The sequence below is a fragment of the Chiloscyllium plagiosum genome, chromosome 33 (assembly GCF_004010195.1).
Source record: "Chiloscyllium plagiosum isolate BGI_BamShark_2017 chromosome 33, ASM401019v2, whole genome shotgun sequence".
NCBI lineage: Eukaryota > Metazoa > Chordata > Chondrichthyes > Orectolobiformes > Hemiscylliidae > Chiloscyllium > Chiloscyllium plagiosum.
This window is the reverse complement of record NC_057742.1, coordinates 3,831,382-3,859,135: the sequence shown is the minus strand read 5'-3', so window position 1 is coordinate 3,859,135 and position 27,754 is coordinate 3,831,382. Positions and strand designations below refer to the sequence as shown.

The 27,754-nt window shown below is 38.3% G+C and overlaps 1 protein-coding gene across 4 annotated transcripts; it reads right to left on the bottom strand.

The window, feature by feature from the left end:
• Positions 1 to 245: 245 nt before the first annotated feature.
• LOC122539758 (transformer-2 protein homolog alpha-like) lies at positions 246 to 27,754 on the bottom strand. 4 transcript variants are annotated; one of them, XM_043674798.1, is made up of 8 exons: positions 27,568 to 27,754; positions 19,267 to 19,418; positions 15,562 to 15,724; positions 11,545 to 11,733; positions 4,717 to 4,832; positions 4,549 to 4,617; positions 3,067 to 3,128; positions 246 to 2,979 (listed from the first exon to the last, which is right to left on the bottom strand). In XM_043674798.1, the coding sequence occupies exons 1-8, from the start codon at positions 27,601 to 27,603 to the stop codon at positions 2,969 to 2,971; spliced, it is 798 nt and encodes a 265-aa protein (XP_043530733.1). In that variant the 5' UTR covers positions 27,604 to 27,754; the 3' UTR covers positions 246 to 2,968. The 4 variants fall into 4 exon arrangements, with proteins under 4 accessions (XP_043530733.1, XP_043530734.1, XP_043530735.1 ...); XM_043674799.1 differs by having other exon boundaries at positions 4,549 to 4,614; XM_043674800.1 differs by having other exon boundaries at positions 4,549 to 4,581.

The following is a 27,754-nucleotide window of genomic DNA, read 5'->3' as shown; positions in this document are numbered from 1 at the left end:
AGTATTTGCTAAGATTCCAGTCCTGACTTTCAGCCCCCAAATATTTTTTTTTCGTCTATTTTACATATTTCTCACTGACGGATATAATTACACAAATTGAAGTTCCAATCAAAGGGTGGTGCATGCATGGAATGAGCAGCCAGAGGAAGTGGTGGAGGCTGGTACATTTACAACAACATTTAAAAGTCATCCAGACGGAAACATGAATAGGAAGGATTGAGGGATATTGACCAAGTGCTGGCAAATGGGATTGGATTAGTATATCTGATCGGCATGGATGGGTTGACCAAAGGGTCTGTTTCCATGCTGTATATCTCTATAGACCTAATTGTCTGTCCACTGTTTCTCATTTGAGATATTCACATTTCAACCATATAAATGCTTCATAAACAGCATTCCCACAATAGATTAGCAGCACGCATGAAGGATCAGTCCTTTATCAAGTCCTTCCCACCATAGTTTAGCGGTGCATTGCACAGTATAAATGAACATAGAGGTTCAAACTCAAACAAATGCATAATAGCTTCAGAAAAATTAAAGGAACAATTAATTTGGATCCTGTTCCATTTGAGCCAGTTATATGGTAGAATTCTTCAGAACTTCAGAATAAAGCTTCCATTGAATGCCAGTGCATGATTACAGTAGTTGGAGCTTGGTCTTATAATACAAATGTAATTTAATCAAAAACTGCAACTGGGACAGTCAACTTTCATCTTAGACATCAATTCATGCTGGTCATGATCATATAAGGGGCCCTCCCATTCTTTGCCTGTGTTCTTTCATGTTCCTTGGGCAGTCTACCCTACAATAAACATGGGTGAGTCCAATCATGACCTCACCTAACCTACAAATGGGTGTCCAACTATTAAGTGTGTCAGCATATTTGTATTGTTAAATAGAGACTATTTTGTACGATTAAGGCACCGTGAATTCACAACTGCATGTTCCATAATTTCAGCTTTAGTTTTACAAATCATTAAGAGACACATACTTTCCAACCAGGACAGAGGAAGAAAATTGAACCCTGGCAAAGAATCTGTTCATAGCACAGTACAAATAGGTTATTTAAAAAGGTGAAAAACATTAGTAACAATTATACACTTCAATCATTCATGAAATCATACTTTTCAGTTGTCCTAAGCTGCAGACTCTTATTGAGTAGGTTAGCTTGTGTCAGTGGATTTCTTGAGCCAAAGTTTTAACGCACTGTAGATCAAAACATGCCTATAAATTCATCTGATCTTCATGTCTTAAAGATCAGCACATACAGGTAAAGTAATACACATTATGACTTTTGGACAGAAGTCAACAATCACCTTATAAATGTCACATGCCATGTTGGTGACAGATAACATTAACACTAAAAGTTTGCATTCTAAACAAAGTGACAGTCACATCTTCTGATAAAAAATATTGGACTTGGGTTGCCAAATTAAAGCTTTTCAATGTTTTTTTTCTTATTAGATCCACAGGAGTAAATGTCAAGTTTTTAAAAACATGTACAAAATAAAAACAATTTGATCTAAATGGCCTACAGCATTCATTCATACTTCACATGACATTTCCCCTACTACCATATCACATTTATACTTATCTAGCTCCCTTTTAAAAAGTACTTTTGTCAATCACTTGACTGCTGTGTGGTAGTAAGTTTCACATATTATCCACTAAGCAAGCAGCTTCATAATTCCTTCCTTGGATTTATGAATGAGACGTCAAATTTTGGATACTTCCAAAAGTGGAATCATCTTAACAGGTAATGTATAGTACCTTAAGTATTTTAAAATATCTTTTCAAGCAAGCAATGTCAGAGCCTTAAATTTTTATTCTATATCACCAATCTACATCTAATGATTTGTCTCAAACATTCGATTCTTACATTTAAAGTCAAAATAAATGATTGCTTAATTTTCCCATTCTTTTTCAATACTGTATGAAATCATTTAATCATGCAGTTTCATTTGCAGCTCTTGCTAATTCTTTCCCTTCTTCTCCATGACAGATACCCAATGCTTTCCCAAGTTGCCATTGACAGGTGGGTTATTACAAATTCATCCAAGTCCGGTTCCTTTCATCCCAAACCTCAACACCAGAGACTCCAGCTGAGGATGCTGGATAGACAGGAGGAAAGTCTTTTGCAGATTTCCCATCCCATTACCACACAACCTTTAAACTAGTGACATTAAGGAGTTATTTAAATTTTCACCCCAGCTCAAGTCTACAGAAGATATTTACTCTGGGACCTTCTTGGTCTAAGGCACTCAGCTATTTGGACAAAAACTACAGACCGGTGAAGGGTTGGGGAGGTGCAGCCAGACATTTTGGATTAGACATTTGAAATTTATACAAAATATTTCAACACATTATGATAACTCCTCTCCATTCTGTCCACTGTTGATCAACTGAACAGCGAATGGTATGAAGATTGCATGACAGGTTTGTCTTGCACAAATGCCATACTGGCACTTTCAGCAAGCTGCAACACCACAGCCACCTATTCAGCATAAGGAAATCAGGTCATACATTCTGTGTCTAAGACATTTATTGCATGTCATTACTTCTTCCATAAAGCAGCTTTACAACTGAATCTTTCCTTATAAAGTATGCCAAATTAAACAATGTGCACAAAAAGTCATGACACCTTGCTTAATATCCCAAAGTACATAGGTACCAAAAATTATATGACTGCAATAACATTTAACGCAACACAATACTGCTGTAGGTCTCCCATTAAAAAGACAGACTCCCACTCACCATGAAAGCAAAACAATTCAGTGAGGCATCAGAAAACTAAATCTTAAAACGAGAGACTACTTCGGATTATAGGGCTTTGCTTAAAATAATTAAAAAGTGTTTTAAAAAAGCACTACAATGCCCAATAATTCTCATTTCAGTTTAAAAAACTCCCTGTAGGTTTGAAAAAGTTCCCATCCATCTTAAACTGGTAGGAAATACTTGGTAAGTGCCATCAGTAGCGACCTGCAAAAATAAAATAAACATGACATCAAAATCTGTGGATTAGAAAACAACTTAAGGTAGGAAGAAATCATAGGTGGCAACACTTACGGGGTGTGTAAGAACGAGATCGAGATCTGTATCTTCTGTAATAGGGTGAAGGAGAACGTTTCCTAGGAAAGATGCAAACATTATAAGAAACCTAAAATACAGCTAGGAATTTAATTATGATCAGCACAATTTCATACATACCAAATGCAAAAGACAGCAAAGCTTCAAACAAAACTACCCACATCCATTTTAGCTCAAAGTTTAAAGATATTAATTACTGCATAGTGACAATACAATTATGCTAAATGATCTTTAATGGTGTGCATGTGACTTTTTTCATACAGGATAATTCAGCAATTACAAAGAACATCCACAGGCCTGATTTGATTGCAGTTAAGTACTTATTTCCAAGTTAAAATAGTGCAAAGGTGTGTGAAGGTTTGTGTGCATAATTTAACATGCACCCAGAAGTTCACTTAATTATCACAAGGTTAAAACCAACATACATGGTATCATATTGCATTAAAGTTCTTTTTGAAAGAATAAGCCACCATGAGCAACTTCAACTTGCATTTATAAGATGCTTGCTTTTAATGCAGATTCAGGCCCAGATTCTATTGTACCAAACTAAAACAGCAATCAATCCAAATAAAGAGAAATTAGGAGAGGGTCAAAGAATTGATAAGAGCTGTTACATGAGGCATTTAAAGGAAACAGGGAAGAATTTGCAGGATGGGAATTTCTGGACTGTGGAGCCTCAGAGCCAAAGACACTGCTTCTCATGGTGGGGTAATAAAAGAGAACAAATTAGACACCAAACAAGTGCTCCAGCAGAATTTCAAAGCTAAAGGAAGAGTGCCATGAAGTATGAAAACTTTCAAATTGAGATATTGCAGATCAAAAGCAATACAGGTCAGTGACAATTTCCAAAGTACAGGGTGTGGTAAAAAGTGTGGCTAATGTTTTAAAGTACAATAACCAACATTTGTTCAAATCAGAGGTAGATAATTATATAGATGTCTAAAATGCTTTGTTAAAGAGTTAGCTTTGAGGACAGTTTTAAAGAAAGAATGGTAGAAAGCACAAGAACAGAAAGCAGGATTGTAGCAAAGGATTAAATTCTAAACGCTGCTGCCCATAAAGGTTTTGATTTGCTGAGAATAGAGGCTAGAAGATTGGGAGGAATAGCATGAGAATTACAGTCCAGACAGAGAAGTCAAAAATAGTTGACAGTTGGACAATATAGCAGTCCAATTCCCACATTCCCTTCAAATCAATATTTGCTTGAACATGCATATAAACAGCACTTTCAATGTGGATCTTTACTGATGAGATAAATTGTTGGGTACTAGGAATCAGTTAATTAGAAGGGTTGGGAGATTGCTGTCAAAAGTATTGGCAAAGAGACAGATTTTTAAAGATGGTAAGGGAATCAACTGAGAAAGGGAATTTAGGTGGATGCAGTAGAAAGGTCAGTCAGAATAGTTAAAAATTTGTGGTACTATCCATGAAATAACCAAATCCAATATAATCAAACATTACCTGTAGCTGTAATCCCGATCATCATATCGGTCACTGTAATAGTCATTGTAATGAGAAGAACCAACACTGCTGAAAAATGTCAAAAAATGGGGGCACATACCCAATTCAATAAATGCAAAATAAGAAAAGTACTGTGCAAAAATATATTTTATGAAAAACTGAGCTCACGTTGTTGGCCTGCCCATGTAGATCCCTGGAGTTGGAGTGTGGGGTCTTTTTGTAATGGAGTAATCTACCCTAATGCGTCGGCCATCAAGCTCCATTCCATTAGCACGTTCTTTTGCCTGAAGGGGAAAAAAAACAACTGAATGCCATTATTTGTGGCTTGCAAAAAGTGTAAATTCCAACTAAATGAAATATTTATAACTTCCGCAAAGATAATTTGTCTTGAGCTTTAGATTACGATGTGTTTATAAGGCAATATGAATAGAAATAAATGTGCATGTGAAATGCTTTCCTAGTACTATACTTGAAACTGATGCCCACATGGCTTAACTTCACTGCTGTCACATCCAATTAAAAAATGCTCAGGCTGGCCAATTCACACATTTATTTGCAGTCAATTCAATAGTGTGTAGAATCTCTAATTTTGCATTTTAACTACTGGGAGTGATATTCTGAACTGGCAAATTATCTTCATTCCTGAAGGGTTTATGCCCGAAACGTCGATTCTCCTGTTCCTCAGATGCTGCCTGACCTGTCTTTTTAGCACCACACTCAAATTATCTTGTCAGAGAACTGCAACTGCATATGGTAGTATAGATAGGGCGCTGTGAATGCAACTGATCTGCAGCTAATATATTTCTAATCAGTTAGGATGAACAATAAACAAAATGTTTAAAGCACAGATGAAGTGCAAAAGTAAAATAACAATTTCACTTTAGAAAGCTATCAAACTTACATGAGCTACAATGGCCCAAATAATATTTTTTATACACAAAACAGACTTCAGTTTCACTATTAGTCCAGTTGTAAAATATAAAATTTGCTGAACTATATTGACACAAAGGGACTTCACAAAATGGAAATTTAAGAATAAGGTCATTTATTTACTCGAAGTGAAAAACCAGGAACAGTTTAATTAAACCAGACTGCTCTTTCCCATAAAAATTAAGGGAAAGGGTGGAGAAGAGGTGGGAGAAATAAAATACATTCAGCAACTTTAAAGTTTATTGTTTACACATCAGAAATTAATGCAAACCAGGCTGGAGTTTCAAATACCACTTACATTACAAAAAGGCTGATCACGGAGGTCTACCTCTACTTCCAAAAATAAGCAATTTCAAATTATGCAAAACAAGCAGTACAGCAGACCGAGTCTAATCTGGAATTTTATATTTTACCTACTGTATTAGAAGGTTTACTGAGTTTGAACTTTAAAATGCTGGTCTCACATTTAAGAAATCATCCAGTCACCTAAATATATACTTCTGATTAGATATGGAAGTCTCGATTGCCATCAGTCGGATTGAAACGGTTTAGCAATCTATCCACAAAGAGTTAAAAAACGGAAATGCTGAAAATGTTGCCAACTACAATGTTCCAAAATCAGACACCAGAAAAATAAACCACTACTTTTTGTTTACGTGGATATTTTCTTCTGACATCAAATATCTCGATCAATATTTTCCAATAAGATGGTGACATTTAAAAAAGTGAATCTACCAAAATCTTAACACCTATTTGTCCCTTATCAAAGGGAAAGACCTGCTATATACGTAACTTGATGAAAATCTGGGTCCTTTTCAGAACCAGATTTTTAAAAAACCAAAACTCGCCTTTCAATGCTTTCCTCTAAAACCACATGGCCTGCTACTTGCTTCTCGGTTTCCGCTTGTTTCTTTCCTGTCTTCGCTTGAAAACGATTCATCTTTGTCCGGTTATAAAAAAGGTTGATAATCTCAGCAAATTAGTTACGCGTCATTGCACAAGTGCAAATTGCCGCAATTCACTCCCTCCACCCCACAGACCAACTACTCTAGGTGCAATTTGTATTTTATATTAACAAATTCCAAACTTGGTTAAGAGTTTATGAAGCCAACTGCTGCTCATATGTGAAATTTAAAGCACGAAGACTCGAGGAGAACTGGACAACACCTTACAGAAAAACTCAATCGACACTCAACATGTGCAACAGATAGCTATCTAGCTATTGTGAGATGCTCGGTCAGTGCTTTGCTGTTTGTCCTCTCTAGAGGGCGAGCCACGCCACCTCAGCCCAAGCATCCGCCGCGATCTGGAATGGTTACAAAGAGCTGCACGCGCACCACTAACAAATAAAATTCAGCCACGCTATCCAATCAAAGCTCCACTTTGCAACAATCCAGGCGAACCTCCCTCCAATCAGACTCTCGCTCCGGCGATCACGTGTACTAGATTTGCAACGGTTATGACAAATATTTAAAAGCTTGGACCAATCGCATCAATTTCAAATTCTTTACAAACCGTTTGCAAGGCTGTTTTTGCCTAAATGGGAAGTATATTCCAGGCCGTTGCATTAATTCGACAGGGTTAAACATTTACCTATGCGCGATGGAGGAACATTTGCACTTCACACCATTTTTAGGCCTTCCTGTTTGGCCAGGCAGGTAACATTGACGTAGAACCTGCTACAACAAATAGTTAGCCCCCAGCTTTTAGTTTGAGAATAAAAGCCTATTTAATCGGTGTTCAGTATTTCATGAAGGTTGGGCATTCAAAATGTACTTACTCTAATCCGACTGTTGTACATTACAGACCCAACTTGCTACAAGCTGCTTTTATGATGCCTACATTTAGCATCTTTGTATTATTAAATCTAATGTTAAAACAATCAACCTTATAGAGTTTCCTCACCTAGGTCAGCAAGAGTGCAATGCTGCAAAATTTTTAATTTATTAAACTGCTCAAAATCAAATTACGGCATTTTAAATTAACCTTTTAATGAGTTTCACCATAATTTCAGGAATTGACTCAACAGTAAACATAGAACATAGTAGCACAGCACAGGAACAAGCCCTTCGGCCCATGAAGTTTGCAGAACGTGATGCTAAATTAAACTAATCCCTTCTGTCCGCTGTTGGTCTATATCCCTCCACACCTTGCATATTTTGAACTTCCCCCTCATCTTAAATGCACATCCCCAATTATATCTGGGCATATTTAGGCATAATGATTTTGCCATTTATGACCTGGCTTAAATATAGCATAACATCTATGTTTTCAAAGTTCTGAAAAGATGGGGGGGGGGGGGGATTGGCAACTTTGCTACATGAAACAATCACAACACAAGAGGACAAACATCACTAAAACAGCTGAAGGGCCAAAGGCAAGACAGTTTGTGGTTCGAATTAAGAAATAGAGAAGCTGTTTGATGTATTGGTCACCTAATTATGAAAGATGTAATAACTATGAGTAGCGAGACAATCTTCAATTATCCTAATATAAACTGCCAAAAGTAACAATGTAAAGAGCACAGAGGAAATTAAATGCATACATAACTTCTTGGTCTTGTATTTCAAGCTCTAATTCAGGGAGCTGTGTCAGATCTAGCTCTGGTGAATAAAGTGGGACACAAATGGAATGTTGGATGGGATAACATTTGGAAAAGTGATTGTACTATCAGGTTTAGGACATTTAGCATAATATATTGTGCAATCAAGTGTAAGAAGTCTTTACCAGTCAAGAGCCAACCTTTGAACCAAAAATCAGTAAGCAAAACTAACTGAATAATGGAGACCTTTGAAAAGATGTGGGCACAGAATAGACATAATTAAATGTAAGAAATATAGTAAGCCTTCAGCCCTTTAAGCCCAAACCTCCATTCAATGAGATGCTGCTGTATTTCTACTTCAACATCATTTTCCTGCACTATCCCAGTATTCCTTGATGCTTTTTATAGAAATCGGTCTCAATCTTGAACAAACCCAACAGAATTTCTACAGCCCTACAGAGAGGACTTCATAGATCTATCATCCAGAGAAGACATTTCTCATCTTAATTCAAAATGTATTGAGACTGCATCTCTGGCTCCATATCTCCCAGCTAGGGAAGCATCCTTTCTATATCCACTCTGTTGATTCCTAGAAGAATTTTGCACATTCAAATGAGTATCACTTTTTCTAAAATCGATATATACTATTCCATGAAACAACCATGACGCTAAAGGACAAACATCACTGATGTAGTTGAAGGGCAAAAGACGGTCTGTAGTTTGAATTAAGGACTAGAGGAGCTGTTTGACATATTACTGAGTTATCTAGATAGTGCAGCAAACTTGCAAACAAATTATGAGAAGTTGCGTGAACTACAGAGTAATGAGACAGTCTTCAATTATCCTAATATAAACTGTCAAAAGTAAACCTTTCCTCAGAAGAATGCTCCATCCCAAAAAGTGTTTGATAAACCTTCATTGCACTCTATGGCATTTATATCTTTCCTTATGACCAAAACTACCCACTATACTCCAAGCATGGGCTCTCAGATTCTATAATTAGAGATATCTTCTTTACTCAAACCCTCTTAAGGCCAACCTGCCATTGCCTTAATTGCTTACCTACACTAAACTTTCAGTAACATGTTAACAAAGACATCCAAGTGCCTTTTAAGTTGAATACTTCCCAGCCCCTCACTAAAGACAGACTGCAATTCTGACTTTCCTACCAAGGCTCTGCATTTCCATTTTTCCTGAGACATTCCAAAAAGTAGAAAGAAAGGGCAACCACATCTAGAGCTTCTTGAATGACTGAAGACAGAACTCAAAATAAGATAAAAGGAAGCTTAATACATGGTTAACAGCAGAAAGAAAAAAAGTAGATCATACAGCCCAATCAGCATGCTTTGCCATTCAATATAAAACTGGCTGATCTTGGGTTTTAATGTCTCTTTTTTTGCCCACTCCCCATTTCCCATGATTAGAGACCACAAATATGACTAGCCCGCCCTTAAATGCATTTAGTGATAGAGACTGCATAATCCTACAAGTCAAAATTTCCAAGATTCACAACCCTTAGGATGAAAAAATTTCTCCTCATCGCAGTCCTAAATGATTTGCCTCTTAGCTGCTTTTGTGCCATGTCTACCACATTCTGCCCCGTGACACTCCATTAGGATCTTGCACATTTCATGCCCACACTTTGTTCACTGAACAATTGTCCATCCTTGCCAGTGTATCATCTCCAACTCCATGAATCTTCATCTTGCCTATTAACCTTCTGCGGGACCCTAATGAATGCCTTTTGAAATTCTAAGTACATTACATCTGTTGATTTCTCCTTTTCACTTGTTACAACCTGAAAAAAACTTCAAGTTTGTCAAGCAGGATTTTCCTTTAGTTAATGTTGACTTGTTTTAGTCATACTATGCTTTTCTAAATGCATTACCAAGATTACCTCATCTAATCCTCGCATTAACAGAAGATTCCAGCTTTTCCCAACAATCACTGTCAAGCAAACTAGTCTGTAGTTCCAATTTTTCCTCCTCTTTTCTTGGAAAATGAATAACATATCAAATTTGGATTGTTAAAGTTTGGTCTCAAATATCTCCAACACACTTTCGTTGCTGATACCAATCTCCAATTTCCTATTTTAGCTCGTTTATTGTCTATTTCAGGAATGAAATTCGTTTTCTACTGGAAAGATCTGTCAATAAAAGAGAACTAGGATATCTTGGAAGTAAACAAAAGATCTAAAGGAAGGACAAAAAAGGCAACAGATCAGTAGCAAATTCAAAAAGTCCTTTATAAACACAGTAAGAGGTTAGTTAGGGAAAGCTGTGGTTGATCAATGCCAAAAAAAGGTTCTGAATAAATAACTTTAGTAATTTTTGACTAAGTGGCTGTACAACTTACATGATGTTCAGCCAGGCAAGGATATTACTTAGCGCTGTACCAAATTATAAAGGCTTAATTCCTCACCTTCCTAATTACTTGCTGTAGCTGAATGCTAACTTTCTGCATATCTTGCATGAGTAACCCAAGTCTCTTTGATCATGTAGAAGTTTCACATCTTCAGAAAAAATCCACTTTCATATTACAACCAAAGTGAATAACCTCACCCTTCCCCTATATCATAATCCATTATCCACCTCGCTACCCACAACCTCTTTACATCATGTGTCCTCTCCATGGCTTACTTTTCCATCTAGATTTGTATTAGCAAACTTAAATACATTACGAAGACTACCATTAAAATTATCATTTCAAAGTCACTTCTGTCACAGACAGAACCACTATAGTTAGCCTGAAGGGCAAAGCTCCCATTAAGCTGGATGAGTTTATGGCCACACAACAATCTAATATACTGATTTGCACAACAAATACGTTGCACACAACCGATATTCCCTTTAAGATACATGTGTACATAAGTGTGCACTTACCTTTAAAAAGAACCGTGTGGTACCAATGGACTCAAATTATAGGGAGTAGTGTTCCACTGAGGTTCAGCTGTGGCACACTATAACCCAACTAAATCTTTGTTTAAGACAGGGAGAAGTCACTTGGGTGAAGAACTGTAGTCACCAGTGGAAATGTACTTCAAGCATGTCTTAAGCAAAGGACGGAAAAAGTGGAATACTTAAAATTTTTTTTCTTAAAAATAGTTCTGCTACCAATTAATCTCCGTCACAGCAAGATTTCCATATACTGGAGCGCCAGTTACTTGATGTTATCCTATTTTAAATTATTTGTGGAAAGTAGAAAAACAGGAAAAGGAAGTTTTGACTAATTGTTAAATATACAAGTTGGTTTACCTCGAGGTTGTAAACAAATTGTAGCAATAGATCTGATATTTATTGCTCTTTCAAGGTTATCAATTGTGTACCAGATTTAACTATCCTATTCACAGCAAAACCAAGGGAAAGGCAACATATTTAACTTTCTGATGGGACTGCATTTAGGACAGAAATTACATGTCAGATTGGATTGTCAGCAAAGCAAGAATTTGTTATTTCTGACTGAACAGTGGTAACAAAAACACAGATTTCCCCTAATGGGTACAACAGACTGTTATTCAAACATACTTCTTTAGAGTCTTCAACATTTTCAAAGTAGACAAAAGCAAATCCTCTTGATCTTCCTGTCCGTTGATCATAGACAACATTGATTCCAGCAAGTGGTCCATATCGGGAAAATACTTCACGTAGTTCCCGTTCGGTGGTGTACAAGCTCAGGCCAAACACACCTAGGCAATTATTAGGGTTTGGATTGCTCTAGAAATGAAACCAAAACAACAGATCAATTACAGCATTCAGATTTCATTTCATGGGAGAATAATGACATTAACATTTAAAATATAAAATGCTCCCTCTGTAAATGCATCTGAAATTGTGGATAATGAAATGTTTACTAGCTTGGAGATATTCACGTCTCCTTTCAGCTACAAGGCCATCTACAGAACAATAAGCCTCTGACTTTTGGTTTCATCTGCAATGTGGCACATTAACATTAAGGTTGAATTTAGATACCTGACCCAAAATATAATCCGTATCATTGCGTACACAATGGTAAAATTAACAGAAAGCACCTTCCACCTAAGTTGGAGTTTGTTTTCCATTATATCAGGTTGTCTCTTTTCAGAAGCTGGTTTTAAATTTTAAACCACAATCAAAATTATTGCTCATGAATAAAATCAAAGCAGTGAAAAGAACAGCTTAAGAATAAGTTTGATAAACCTACAGTTGTTGAATAGAGTCATGCAGCACAGAAAGAGACCCTTTGGTCCAACCATGCCAACCTTGCTCCCAAACTAAACTAGACCCACCTGCCTGCAGTTGGCCCATATCCTTCCAAACCCCTTTCCTATTCATGAGTTCATCCAAATTGTCTTTTGGACGTTGTAACTGTACCTGCATCCACCACTTCCTCTGGCAGTTCATTCTACACATTTACCACTGTATAAAATGTTGCTCCCCATGTCCTTTTAAAATCTTGTTCCACTCACCTTAAAAAAGGCCCTAGTTTTGAATTTCCCCCACCCCCAAATCTTAGGGAAAGGCCTTTGTTATTCCCCTTATCTATGCCCCTATTGATTTTCTAAACCTCTAAAAGGACACCTCTCATTTTCAATGCTCCAGTGAAAAAGGTCCCAGCCTATCCGAAAACATTTCCGCATACCTCAACACTGTCCTGTCACCCTTAGTCCAAGAACTCTCCACCTACATTCGGGACACCACCCACCTCCTCCATGATTTTCACTTCCCCAGCCCCCAATGCCTTATCTTCACGATGGACATCCAGTTCCTATACACTTCCATCCGCCATCACGAAGGCCCCCAAGCCCTCCACTTCTTCCTCTCCCACCGACCCAACCAGTACCCTTCCACTGACACCCTCCTTCAACTGACTGAACTGATCCTCACTCAACTTCTCCTTTCAATCCTCCCACTTCCCAAAACAAAGGAGTAGCCATGGGCCCCAGTTATGCCTGTTTCTTCGTCAGATATGTGGAACAGTCCATCTTCCGCAGCTACACTGGCACCACCCCTACCTTTTCCTCCGCTACATCGATGATTGTATTGCCGCTACCTCATGCTCCCACGAGGTTGAACAGTTCACCCACTTTAACACCTTCCACCCCAACCTCAAATTTACCTGGACCATCTCAGACTACTCCCTCCCCTTCCTACACCCTACATTTCTATATCGGGCGACCGACTCAACACAGACATTTACTACAAACCGACCGACTGTTACCTCGATTACACCTCCTCCCACCCTGCCCCCTGTAAAAACGCCATCCCATATTCACAATTCCTTCGCCTCCGCCGCATCTGCTCCCAGGAGGACCAACTCCACTACCGAACAACTCAAATGGTCTCCTTCTTCAAAGACTGCAACTTTCCCTCCGACGTGGTCGATGATGCTCTCCACCGCATCTCTGCCACTTCCCGCACCTCCGACCTTGAACCCCGCCCCGCCAATCGCCACCAGGACAGAACCCCACTGGTCCTCACCTTCCACCAACCTCCGGATACATCGTATCATCCTCCGTCATTTCCACTACCTCCAAACAGACCCCACCCCTATCAGCGTTCCGGAGAGACCATTCCCTCCGCGACTCCCTCGTCAGGTCCACACCCCCACTCCCAGCACCTTCCCCTGCAACTGCAAGTGAAAAACTTGCGCCCATACCTCTCCACGCACCTCCCTCCAAGGCCCCAATGGATCCTTCCATATCCATCTCAAATTCACCTGCACCACCACACACATCATTTACTGTATCCACTGCACCCGATGTGGTCTCCTCTACTTGCGGAACGTTTCAGGGAACACCTCTGGGACACCCACACCAACCAACCCAACCGCCCCGTGGCTGAACACTAACTCCCCCTTCTACTCCGCCAAGGACACGCAGGTCCTTGGCCTCCTCCATCGCCAGACCCTGGCCACATGACGCCTGGAGGAAGAGCATCTCATCTTCCACCTAGGAACCCTCCAACCACACGGGATGAGTGTAGATTTCTCCAGCTTCCTCATTTCCCTCCCCCAACCTTATTTCAGTCCCAACCCCCAGATTCAGCACCGTCCTCTTCACCTGCAATCTTCTTCCCGACCTCTCCGCCCTCACCGGGGTATCACCCTCACCTCCTTCCACCTATCGTATTCCCAGCACCCCTCCCCCAAATTCTCTCTTGCCCCCCCCCCACCTTTTATCTCAGCCCGCTTGGCACACCAGCCTAATTCCTGAAGGGCTTATGCCCGAAACATCGATTTTCTCCTGCCTCAGATGCTGCCTGGCCTGCTGCGCTTTTCCAGCACCACACTTGTCAACCCTGGTCTCCAGCATCTGCAGTCCTCACTTTCTCCCAGCCTATCCAGCCTATTTTCATCACTCAAACCTTCCATTCCTGGCAACATTCTGGTAGATTTTTTCGAAACTCTCTCCGTCTTCATAATATGCTTCCTATAACATGGTGACTAGAACTGCACAGTACTCTGGAAGAGGCCTCACCTGCGTCCTTTACAAGCTCAACATGATATCCCAATTCCTATTCTGAAATGTCTGAGCAATGAAAGCAAGTGCGTTAACACCTTCTTAACCACCCTATGACAAATCTCAAAGAATTATGTACCGGAACCCCCAAGTCTGTTTTACAACACTATAGAAAAAGCAAGGAATTCTCTCTTTCACAGTCTCCTGCAATTCTTACAACTCCTAAAGGAATTGTGCTTGCTGGAGCAATGTTCTACCATCAGACATCAGTAAGTATTTGCCACATTACTCAAGTGGTCTAATAAGGGTACCAACATTCATTCCAGTAATTCAGTTTTAGGAACTTTGGAAGGATATGCACAATCCTTGCCACAAATTTGAATTTTGAATCTCAATTCACTAACCTCCCTCCCTCTTTGTGCACCTATCAGTAATCTGTGGTGAATCAACATTAGAAGACATTAAAGAGAGGCTTCTGTCCCATTCATTAAGAGTCTACACATGGTGCAAATTGGCTTTAAAAAACTAATCAACAGCAAAATACAATCATATGAAAGTGTCAAAGCGGAACAGCACTAAATTTATATATCCAACCAAGTCAAAGGTCTTGCACTACAGCAGAAAACTAGCTGAAAGACATTTAAATTGTCAAGGACTGTGGTTTGCTGCACATCTTTCATGGCACTGACTGGTCACTGATATACAGCTCTATTTCTGGTCATGGCTCCACAAGTCAAAATTTGTATCTTATGTCTTTCCTTAAAAAAGGTATAAGTAGAGACTTAAGGAATAAGTGATCTGGGACCACATTTTCTCCTATAGCTGACTCAAGATATAGCCTGATTGATAGGCGATCTAATGAATTTCTCTTATTCTGTTGGAGGTCCAAACTACATAGTTAGGACCACAGATAAATGAGATCTTGAATTGCTAACCTACAACAATATATTGTTGTAACCTGCTCCTGTACAATTGTGTTGCTGAGAGACAATGATGCAGCACTCAAGATCCATGTTTATTGGTTGAGAAATGAATTTCTAAACAGCAACTTTCCTGCAATTTACACTTTACAGATTGTTTAAAAACAGTGACAATATATACTGACCCTGTTTCCAATATGACGTCGTCTTCTCGATATAGGAGAATGGCTGTTGCTTCGCCGCCGTCTGTACACAGGCGAGTAGGATCGGCTCCTGTGCCTCCTCCTGTAGGACCGAGTGTGAGATCTAGATCTTGAATAGTATTTGGAGCGACGTCGAGAGCATGACCTGTTAAAATAATAGATGTTCTATTAGAGTTGCTTATATAATGGATTAACATTTATTTCATACATTATAGTAGTGACTACACTTAAGGATAGTGCATTGGCTACACAGTGCATTAAAGTAACAAGGCTGTGTGCAAGACACTATATTAATGCAATTCTTACTTTAAATGCAAGAATAGACCTCATTTTCACAGACAGCTCGTGATTGTAAACTAGAATGAGGTTGAAGAGTTTCCCTCATTAGCTTACAACATAAGTCTACAAGTAACGCAGCTAGGCAAAAGTGAGGACTGCAGATGCTGGAAATCAGTCTAGATTAGAGTGGTGCTGGAAAAGCACAGCAGGTCAGGCAGCATCTGATCTGCCCGCTTTTCCAGCACCACACTAATCTAGCCCCTACAAGTAATGCAGCACTGAGCAAGGAACATATTGGGTTTAGAGAGAGAATGTACAACTCATCACCAGATTGCAGTTTAGGCAAATAGTACAGAAGCATTTATTGGAAACTCAGACCAGAGAGCGAGAGATTTTATTTGGGCATATCTGGCTGACCAGCATTTATCTCCTGTCCCTAGATGCCCTTGAAGTGGTATTGAGCAGTCTTGAACTGTTGCTGTGTACTGTAGGTAGATCCACATTGCTGTTAAGGAGGGACTTCCAGGATTTTCACTCAGTAAAGTGAAGGAAAAGCCAATATATTTCCAAGTTAAGACAGCAAGTGTCTTAGAGGGGAACTTACAGGTAGCGGTGTTTCCATGTATTGTGCCCATGTCCTTTTAGATGGAAGCGGTCATCAGTTTTAAATTTGCAGTCTAAGGATCTTTGGCAAAAATTTCTGCACTGCATCTTGTAAATAGTACTCAATGCTGCTGGTGAGTGTGGATGTGGTGAGATCAAGTGGGCTCTGTCCTGAATGATGTCAAGCTGAAGTATTGTTGGCACTGCACTTTTCCAGGCCAGTGGGGAACATTCCATCACACTACTATCATGTGCCTTGCACATGGTTGATAGGGTCTCATGAATTTTTTATTGGTGGGGGAGGGGGGGTGAGAATTACTTGCTGCAGTATTTTTAGCCTCTGACTTGCTCTTATTGCCAATGAATTTATATAGTGTTTTCAGGTTCTGATAACGGTAACTTGCAGCATCTTGATAGTGGGGAATTTAAAGATGATAACGCCATTGAAGGTCAAGGAGTGATAGTTAAAATGGTCTCTTCTTGGAGACACAGTAATAACCTGGCATTTACGGAGCTTGAATGTTTCCTGTTCAGTGCCTGAGTTGAGAGTTGGTGCTGAACAGTAGACAATCTTCAGTGAACATCCCCATTTTTGACCTTACAATAGAGGGAAGGTTAATAATGAAGTAGCTGAAATTGACGGCCTCAGAACCTATCCTGAGGAACTCCTGTAGAGTTGCTCTGGAGCAGAGATGACCGATCAACAACCACAACCACCTTCCACAACCGTGCCAGGTATGACTAAACAGTGGAGGGTTTTCCCAATGAATCTCATTGGTTCCAGTTTTGCTAGGTAAAAACAATGACTGCAGATGCTGGAAACCAGATTCGAAGCTCCTTGGATGCTGCCTGAACTGCTGTGCTCTTCCAGCACCACTAAGCCAGAATCCGGTTTTGCTAGGTCTCCTCGATGCCATGCTTAGTCAAATGAGGGCGTAACATCAAGGGCTGTCAATCTCACGTCAAGTTAAGTAGGAAAGACAAATGGGGGCGCAAATGGAACACAATCACTGATTGGTTGGGGTTATTTCTGTGGAGTACTATTTATTAATCTGTGTAATGTGTTGTGCAAGTCACAGTACAGTGAATTAGTGGTTTGGGAGCTACAAACAGTCATAGCGCTGTTCCTAAACAGGAGGCATTTGCTACAGACTAAGTTTGAATCAAAATTCACAATGAAATATCATACATTTTAAAACAAGCTTAAAACAGATTTAAAACATGCTGTTTTTATTACGTTATCAAAAGAAAGCTTGGAAAGTAAGTTATTAACAAGATTGGTGGCTTTAAAGTGATTAAGAACAGTTTTTCTTCTAATGCCAGAAAGCTTCTATATGTGCAACTGAATTAAATGGACAAGATTCCAGTTTTGAATCTGAGCTAAGTTAACTGATTCAATGTGGAGCAACAGTAATTGTGCAACAATTGCCCTCCGGTTTTGATCATGAAGAAAACTAGTTTGCATGTCACCCAAGGACAGCATCAGGCGGATATATCCGATGGGACTCAGGCTTCAGGTTCACGTGTCGAATGTTAACTATCAGAAAGATATTGAAAGGATGTTTACCTTAATCATCTAGACCTTCTAAAGAATGGCAAGGGAAAGAGCGAATCAACATTTGAAGCATTAAAAATGTCAACTGAATATAAAATCAAGGGTGTAAGAAAATGAATAAACACAATTACATTAAAGGTTTAAATTCTTAAATATCTTATTTTAGTGAAAATAAACTGGTGTGGAGAAAATTGGTGACAACAGCATTCCCTCACAGATCTAAGTTTAAATTCTAGTCTCAACTCAATTGAATGGCAGAATAGATAAACCTCTGATGCATACAAAATTCTTAAATGGTTTGAAAAGAGAGATGCAAGTATCTTGTTTTCCACAGCTGGGGAGTAAATAACTTGTTTAAAATCTTATGGGACTGCCCACCCTTGGGCTCAGATAAGAAATTGCCATCCAAGAGGATTCAATACTTTTGACATTCTCTACCACAGATTACAAGAGTATATTCAAGTTGGAGATTAGATATTTTTGTATACTAAAGAAATCTAGGGATTTGTATGAAGTGTGGATTGATGTAGCTTAGTTAGAAGATCAGGCTCATGGCCAATTTTGCCTACTTCCTGTTTTTTGTCTACTACCTTGAACACTATCTTGTTGTGAAGACATTCCTTTGGTAGGTGGAAGAGGAAGAAAGGAGCAAGGTAAGACTAATTCACATTACCCTGTTATTTGAAGTCACCCAGAAATTAAGTTGTATTTAAGAGTTCAAATAGTATATATGAATTATGAATCGTTCTCCCACCATTAGAATCATATAGCAAGGAAACAGATCCTTTGGTCCAAACAGTGCATGCCAATCACAATTCAAAATTAAATCAGTTCCACTGCTTGCGATTGGCCCATATCCCTCCAAACATTTCTTACTCATGTACATTTCTAAATGTCTTAACATTGTAACTGTACCTGCATCCAGCACTTCCTGCAGAAGTTCATCCCACACATGAACCACACAGTGAAGCAAAATTCCTTGCAGAATACCACACACCCTTTGCCAATTTCAATCTCAGGAAGTGCCTTATTCCCTAGTCCATTTGTCCAGTGTGATAGTCAACTTGCTATGTATTCTGCCTTTTATAAGGTCAGTAGCAAAAATATAGGCTTAACATTACACCTAGATAGATGACAGACTGAATTAAAAGACATGCAAATTCTAAGATTGTAAACTTCACACTAATTCAGAAATTTTCATTATACGCACTTAAAAGGTATACAAGTACTTCTGTTGCACTTTCACTCACCGCGACCTGGACCTTGATCGTGATCTAGAGAATGATGTCCGTGATCCTGACAGGTTTGATGCCCTTGATATAGAACGAGACTCAGATCGACTTCTGGACTTGGCACGTTCAGCTGTACTCCTGCTCCGTGATCGTGATGTTGACCTTCCATTCTAGAGCATTGGAACATTTTATTAGCATGCAGAAAACATGTAAAACTCCAACTCCAGCCTAATCAGGCAAATATCTTATTCTCAACTACAACACTTAATTTCTCCTCAACCACCTCCCTAATAACCCAAACCCCAATTAACCTAGCTAGAATGTTAAAATTTCCCTAAAATCATTTGTACCATTTTTTTCTACAAATCCATCTGATTATTAATTTTAGCATGCAATTTATACTACAACTGTAGCATACAGACACAAATAGACTATATACATTACTTGGCCTAGGTATCTTTTCTCCAGACACCTTCTTTTAAATTTACTTCACTTGCTTTTACTTTTTTTCTTTTCTTCATTCTTCATTTTTCAGTTTTCTCACACCGAGTATTCTTCACCTTCCAAACCACTTAATGCCTTACACCATGCATGCTCTTCTATCTGACCATTCTTCGCTCTCATTTCAGCTTCAAATTTATTTGACTGATCTGCAATACTTGTGTGTATAGTCATTATCTTGATTATCTTCCATTATTCCACCTTCTTCATGTATATTAACCTTAATGGAAAAAGAATATTCAGCATGATGAGGTATATGGGTTCAGATTAAAACGTGTAAATCTTAATTTCCCATTAAACTTGCTCCGTCAATTTTTATGATTTTGGTTTTTGAATTGTTTATTAGGCTAAGGATAAGCAAATTAACTTTTATTTTCTAGAAATCAGGGATAGCATGGATGTTTTTTGGCTCATGACAAAATGAAGCACTCTAGTGAAGTAACTTGCGGCTTTAACAAAAGCTGTGTAGTACACCTTTTGTTTAAGAAGCACTGCAACTAAAAATTTAAGGAACCATACTGATCATCCATTTTATTTCCACAGGTTTTAATACCCTACAGAATACATTACAAATGGGTAACATGATCACACTATCCTTTAATTTGATGTAAGATTAATTTCAACATCTAGCTGATATGTTAATAGCCTCCTCCTCTTACTGCTTTAAGGGCTTCTTTATGAAATTAAATCATTCCAACAATTTTTTAAAAATTCAAACTCTTATTGAGGTCAAGACTGCACTTACACTACAACTGTAGCACTGTTTCACATTGAAGTCAAATTTGACCAAGACTCCTATGTACATTATAATTTCACTGCCAGGACAAAGCAAAATCATTCTGCAACACTGCTACAGTTGTAAAGTAAAAGCTGTTTGAGTGACTATGAGAAAACGGTTTTATTTCCCTATACTAACATCCCTGCCTCAAACCGAATGAGCACAAAGAAAAATATCAAAAAATACAATGGAATAAACCAGCTTTTACTTCCCATTACGTACACAAACTGATTGGGAACCAAGGGCAGCATATGGGACTATAGAGATCAGCATTCTCTTTTACTGTATTATTCTGTATCACAAGTCCCAAGAACTTCTCACTCTGGAATGTTCATGATTTTAATAATCACAAATCTCTGCATTGTCACAATTTCTCAAACTGAAACATGGGTAATTTAAAATAGGACAACCACTTTAGGATTAGGACAGCACTTCTAAATTGATCAATTAGAAACAGTGGCACCAAGTCAATCATGCAACTATAAGAGAAATTCTAAGAATCTTGCAAGTGTTCTCAAAGAGTTAATAATCAGTGATTTTAGGAAAGAAAAATGCTAATGCTAAAATGGCTGGGGGGTGGGGTGCAGAAACTAGGTCTCTTTTGAACCCATATTTAATCCTTTTGAGAGAAAGGACTCTGTTTGGGGCGGGGGGGGGGAGGGGAGAGGAGGAGGATGTGGTGTAGTTAAATGACTGATCTGGCATTGTTAGATTCTGGTGTTTTTTGATTTGGAAGTCAACAAGGCTGAGGAAAGTAACACCAGAGAGCCAAACTCAAAAATATCACTGATTATTAGAATTAACATTTCTCTGCAAAGTTGGTGCTTTGACACTACAGTGATTGTTAGGTTAGGTCAAATTGTGTGTTAGGTGCACAGATTCTCTGCCTGGTATATGCAGAAAGCGATCTGTAAAATCCAAAACATTATCTCCAGAAAAAGATCCCAGGAAGGGAAGATTTTTAAGTTGTCAGCTAAATACAATCACATACCATCAAGACATCCAGGTTTCAAAGTCAAACCAAAAAAGCCAAAACCAGGTACCAGCACCAGTGAATCTGTCCAGGAGCAGAGGATCCAGAAGAAATGGGTGGTCACTTTAAGGATGGGGGGGGGGGGGGGTTCATGATTAACTTTGTTCAAGAGGCTAACACTATCTCCTCAAAAATGATTTGTGATTTGGAGATGCTGGTGTTGGACTGGGATGTACAAAGTTAAAAATCACAGCTCCAGGTTATAGTCCAACAGGTTTAATTAGAAGCACTAGCTTTCGGAGCGCTGCTCCTTCATCAGGTGGTTGTGAGATTTTTAACTTTGTACTCCCCATAAAAAAGTAGTCACCACTTCATGAGATATAGCTTAATGAGATTGCAACCACAACAGAGACTTTATAATCTAGTCATTAGGCTTACTATTTAATGCTCTAACTTTGCCAGCTAATTAATGAGTCGAAACCAAAATGCATTTCTCCGATTTCTATCAACTTAAGCACTAATCACAACTTCCTAATCGGAAAGCAGTTAATATTGATTTACTGTGAGATAAGTGAACTGTCTTTGCAACCTCTCCTTTACCAACTACTACGTATATACTTAAAATGTTTACTTTTAAGCACTAATTATTATTTTACACTGAATAACCAAATGTCAGTCTGAGTTTTTTTCAGACTTTGGACAACTGTCAAGAAAAGTTAATTAATTCACTCAGTTAGTGAGGCGCCTGATTTAGTGGGATAAATTAACTGGCTCCTTTAAGAAAAATTAAGCAGCATAACTTAGGTGTAAATAATTGGTAATTACAAAACTGTTTCTTGACAAAAAAATAGTTTAGGATTTGACTAGTGTTCTTGAATAGCATTTTTGTTAGTGTATCAATCTCAGTGTTCTCACACACTAGAATATCTCAAAAATCAATAAGGGCTTTGGAAGATTGGTAATGCTATTAGATAGGTTATCTTCGGAACAAGCTTTTACATTCTTTCATATGATTCAATGGTACAGTCCAGAAGTAAAACCTAAAACAATGCAAGAAGAGTTAATATACACAGTAGACATTCATGACTATGAAACCATGCCAAAATCATTTAACATGTTGATTATGTCAGCTGGTCTTTTTCTCAATTTCACAGAGGGCTCTGCACTTCAATAATAATTTCTATTCAGCACTGCTTCAGTCCCAGGTCTTGCCTCTCCAGTCCCAATGTTCAATAAATCAAAATGCATTAAGACAGGGACAGAAGTAGATCAGTCAAAGGACTATTCTGCTGTTCAAAGATTAAGGCTCACCTATATCTTAATTGCTTTGGCTTCACATCCCATAAAACCTTTGGCTATCAATAATGTATCCACCTTGGATTTCAATTATTATTTAAACTATATCTATGGGATGTACATATCTACAGTTTATGGGAAGATGTTTCACACTTCTGCAACCTTTGATGAAAATGTTATTTAAGGTCTCTTGAAAAGTGTGACATTCATTTCAAGGTTATATTCACTTATCCTAGACTCTCAGCATAACATATTTCTTGCTATCGACTCTACCAATGCCTTTAAAAATCTTAATTTGAATCAAATCACCTGTAACCTATATTTCAGAATTTAAGCCTGATTTATGTTAGAGCTTTTCAAAATTTAAGCCAGTTACATTCTTGTTCCATTGCTTGAAGACCAATACCATCCCTCCAAGTATGTACTCTAATCATGGTCCATCCAGGCTTTGTAAACCTGTGGTATAGGCACCTCAGCATATTGTGAACATTCTAACATTTATGATTAGTTTTGTTAGATCTTATGTATTGATAACTACATTTCAGTGATGTATACAGATATCCATCTTGTTCATTTGAAATATAATTACTATAATCTGAAATCAAACTTAATTTTTAAAAAAGGCCTAAAATCTACAGATTATCCTGTAATAGCTTCCTGAGAAAACAGTTCAGGAGATGCCTCCCAAGTGCTTAAAACTGGAATTTCAAAATCTGAAAATGTTAATCATGTGACAACGTACTTGAAACTGCATAGTTGACTTTAATGGCAAAATTTCTAAGCACATTGTTCAGAGATTGAAGGTGCTTTAGTTTTCAAAAATATCACTAGTAAATTCTCATGATAGCTTCCCTCAAAGCTGAGATTCTATTGATAGATGTCAAAATTCAATTGCTCGTTAAATTAAGGGTTATGTTGATGAGCACAATGCATCATGTTCAACACACTCCCTTCACCCCAGGCACACGATAACTACAGAATGAACCATCTATGCAGCAACTCACCAAAACTCCTTAGGCAGCAACTTCCAATATCCATCTACCACCTAAAAGGACAAGGTCAGCAGGCACATGGTAATCTAAGATTGCAGATTTCACACAAGTTAAACATCTATTTTTATGGTTACTTTCATTCTATCCAAGCAATCTGGATTGCAATAGTTCTTCATGAAAGCAAAGATGCCTTCCTGGAAATGTTTGCACAAAACACTGAAGATCTGAGCTAGCTACATACAATGCATACATATTCTGTGAACTCCCTAACTATATAGATATAGGAGCAGAATTAGGCCATTCAGCCCATTGTGCGCCCTCTGGCATACAATTCTGGCCAATATGTTTCTCAACCCCATTCTTCTGCCTTCTCCCTGTAACCTTTGATTCAATTACTAAACAAGAACCTATATGTCTGTCTTAAGTACAGAATGATTTGCCACAAAGTTTTGCAGGCCACGAGTTCCACAGATTCACCAATGGCTGAAGAAATTCCTCTCATCTCAGTACTAAAAGGTTGTGTCTTTACTGAGGCTGTGTTCTTGGTCTTGATTTTTACTAGTGAAAATATCATTTCCACTTTATCAAGGCCTCCCAGTATTTTGAGAGAGTTTCAGTAAAAACTGATCTCATCCTTCTAAACTCCACTGAGTACAGACCCAGAGCCCTCAACCATTCCTTATAAGACAAGCTCATCCCCAAGATCATGTTTATAAACTTCCTCTGGAACCCCTCCAAAAACTGTATATTCTTCCTCAATGCTTTGATCCAGCATAAAATAATAAAATTCTTTCTCTAAAGCCTATACAAGCATTGTTGGACCCTATAAATTGGTTTGAAAGAATAAAAATGTTGAACAACTAAAACAGTTGACTGCACCAGTTAAATGGATTAAGATATGGCAGTTCACTCGATGATGACTCAATGGAAGTTAACACTAACTGGTGGTACCAAGCTGGAAAGACCATTATAAGTTTAGGCAAAAAGATTATGGCTGCCACAGAGATAAACTAAATAGACCTTTTGTTCAAATAAGACCAACTAACCCTTTTTGAAGTACTAATGTACCATTGATAGTTGGGAGGTCAGAATTCAAAAAGGAAACAGGAAATGCCATGGCATAAGAGATTAGTATTTTGTGTTGATAAATTTTCAGATCCTAGAATAGGAATCACATGATCCTCCTCTTTTAGATAGCTCAATATCACAAGATTGAGCACATGGACAAGTATTCGGGAATAAAACTTGGAACTTCTAACTCATCCCATTATCCTACAAAATGTCTTCTAACATTATTTAAGTTTATACGTATGTATTTTTTACATCTGTTTCATGACATGTCTGCAACTTGATTTTCATTGCAAATTGGTTTTGATTAGAAATGTTTAATTTTTTTTCAATTGTTCATTAAGTTTGAAGTACAAAAGTAATCAAAACAATTTTAATCCAACATCTGTGCTATGAAAGCACATCACAAACTTGGTCCTATAATTGGTTCTTGGGCTGGGGTCCCAGTTGGTAGTTTTCTCCTTAACATTTTTAACTATTCTATTCCATGGTACAAGAATGCAGCTCACCATTTTTTTTGCAAAGGCAAATAGGGACAGGCACAAACCGTTGACCTTATTAGCAACACAATTCATGAAACAAAAATGACTAGAAGTGTTTTTAAAAATTAAAAATATTTTTATTTTCACTGTAAAGTGTCACTCTCCTAAAAAAGGAGATCTCAATTTCAGTGGACGTGTGCATTTCCAGTGGCAGTTGCTGGGTGGCAGGCAGGAGCAAGGACTATTGTACCAATTGTAATTCCCTTGTTGCTAACTTAAAGAACTGATCAGGTCTAGGTCACTTCAGGTCTGCAGGGTTTAGAATCACATTTGCAGATTTCCCTTAATACTTTTAAGCAGCAAACATGAAAATGAAATAAGTCACTGTCCTCAACATGGAAGTGTAATAAACTACGATTTGCAAGCTATAGCTTATGCATATTACACTATTATGTATTACTGATCTTGATATTTTAAAATTAGAAGTCCTAAATACAATATACTGAAAAAAGCACAGGGGAGGAAACAAACTAGTTATGTTAGAAATGTTGGGCTACATATTTTACTTCACATAGCTCACTAACACCCTGTAGCGTGAAAAGAAATCATAAGATGCACCACCTTGGGAGACTTTTTTATAATTGCTATGACTTATCTAATCGAGGGCAATGCTAACAAACCAACTTTCAATAAATGGACGTATGACTGACAGTGGTTCACTCAGTCTTCACTGAGAACTTTCCAAATAAAACCAAAAAATATTTAAAAAGTGTGTTACAATATGTGGTGAAAGGGTTAAAATTATGTCCCAATACATGTGTGAAGCTTATTATGAATATGTTACCGGAATGGAAGGTGTTGCTTAGTCTTGCCCTGTTGTTCGCATGAATGTTTAGATCTCGAAAGAGTATATAAGCTGGGAAAGTCCCCAGTTCGGTAGAGTCTGCTCCGGGTTACGTTTAACCGCCGAGCGTGGGTTGTTGGCAACCGCTCTACGAGAACTGACGGCTCCCAGTTCCGGTAACACGTAGAGTGAGTATAAACCAGACCCGTTGTAAGTACGAGACCTGGTTGAGGCAACGCTGCGGGGAATAAAGTACTCATTCTAGCAAACTCGTCTCTTAGTTCTTTTCTCCTGTTCTGTGTCAGACTACTTTCCTGCGAGCCTGATCCTTGAAAATTCTTTAAACACAATAGGAGCCTCAGAAATGCAACACTTCCAGCCTATCCAAACAGCCATAACAGAACCATAATTTCAAACAAGGATTAGCACCAAATATCATTTTACTGGGAATTACAGACAACTACAATATACTCTTTCACAAATGTGTCACTCTAGAAAATATAACATGACAAAGGGAATAGTAAACAATCACAACACTACTTGAAAAGCAGTGCATTCAGTGAAAACATCAATTAAATTCACTCATTAGTGATGTATCTGCACTAACAGGATGACTGGGCAGGCATCAGGATCAGATCAGACTCTGGCTGTCTGTTCTCATACCTACGTCATCTACCAAGGTAGACAAGGAGGCTGAAAGAACACAGCAAGCCTGCCAATATCAGAAGGTGGAGAAGTCAATATTTCAGTTATAACCCTTCCTCAGGGTTGGGGTACCTTGGCCAATTTGGGTGACCCAACTCCTAACTGACATCAGCTAACTCAATGTAAATCTGTAATCTAAATCAGAAATTTCTTATCTGAATCAGATACAGTAATATCAAACTAGCCATCAGGAAGGCAGCAATGACAAACATCAAGCCGAGTTCCTAAACTCCCAAGCACTGGAAACTGCAAAAAAACTTCAAAAAATCTTTCTTAGGAACTAAAAATTACAGAAGTTGGTGCCTTGAAAGCAGAATTAAAGGCACCTTGCAAAGATGGCTGACAATAATAAATAAACCTACCGTCTGCTTTCATTTGAGGCTAGAAATAAAATATTGCAGCGAAAGGGAGTGAGGATTGGGGAAAGAGATGAATTTTGTTTTCGAAAAAAAGCTAATTCATCTTCTTAAAAATGAAGCGAGTATATAGTAATTTTTAAGATATGCGCCTCCATAGTCATACAATGACAATAAACCTACTTCATACCTAGGGCCTTGTCTGGAATAAAATAGGAATTATTTACGGATAAGATTTTAAGAGATCAAAGAAACCCTAGAATGTGAAATCCTCAAGCGGCTGCGCTGCAAACCTAGACTCTTCATTGCACCATTTCTACTCACCCTCTCCTCATCAGTCAAGTCTTCCGTGTCACTCATTTTAACAAACGCAAACAAAAGGAACACACACACGAAAATACGAACAAAAACAACAAAAAAATACGTTTTTCAAACCCAATAGAAATAAAGACAAACTTTTAGCAACCAACCCACAACTAAACCAAACAACCGACAGCTGACAAAATGGCGT

Coding starts and splice junctions, on each gene's coding strand:
- LOC122539758 (XM_043674798.1), bottom strand. CDS start 27,603: ATGAGTGACACGGAAGACTTGACTGATGAGGAGAGG. Junction 15,725..19,266: donor CGATCAAGGTCCAGGTCGCG/GTGAGTGAAAGT, acceptor TTATTTTAACAG/GTCATGCTCTCGACGTCGCT. Junction 4,618..4,716: donor TACATGGGCAGGCCAACAAC/GTGAGCTCAGTT, acceptor GACATTTTTCAG/CAGTGTTGGTTCTTCTCATT.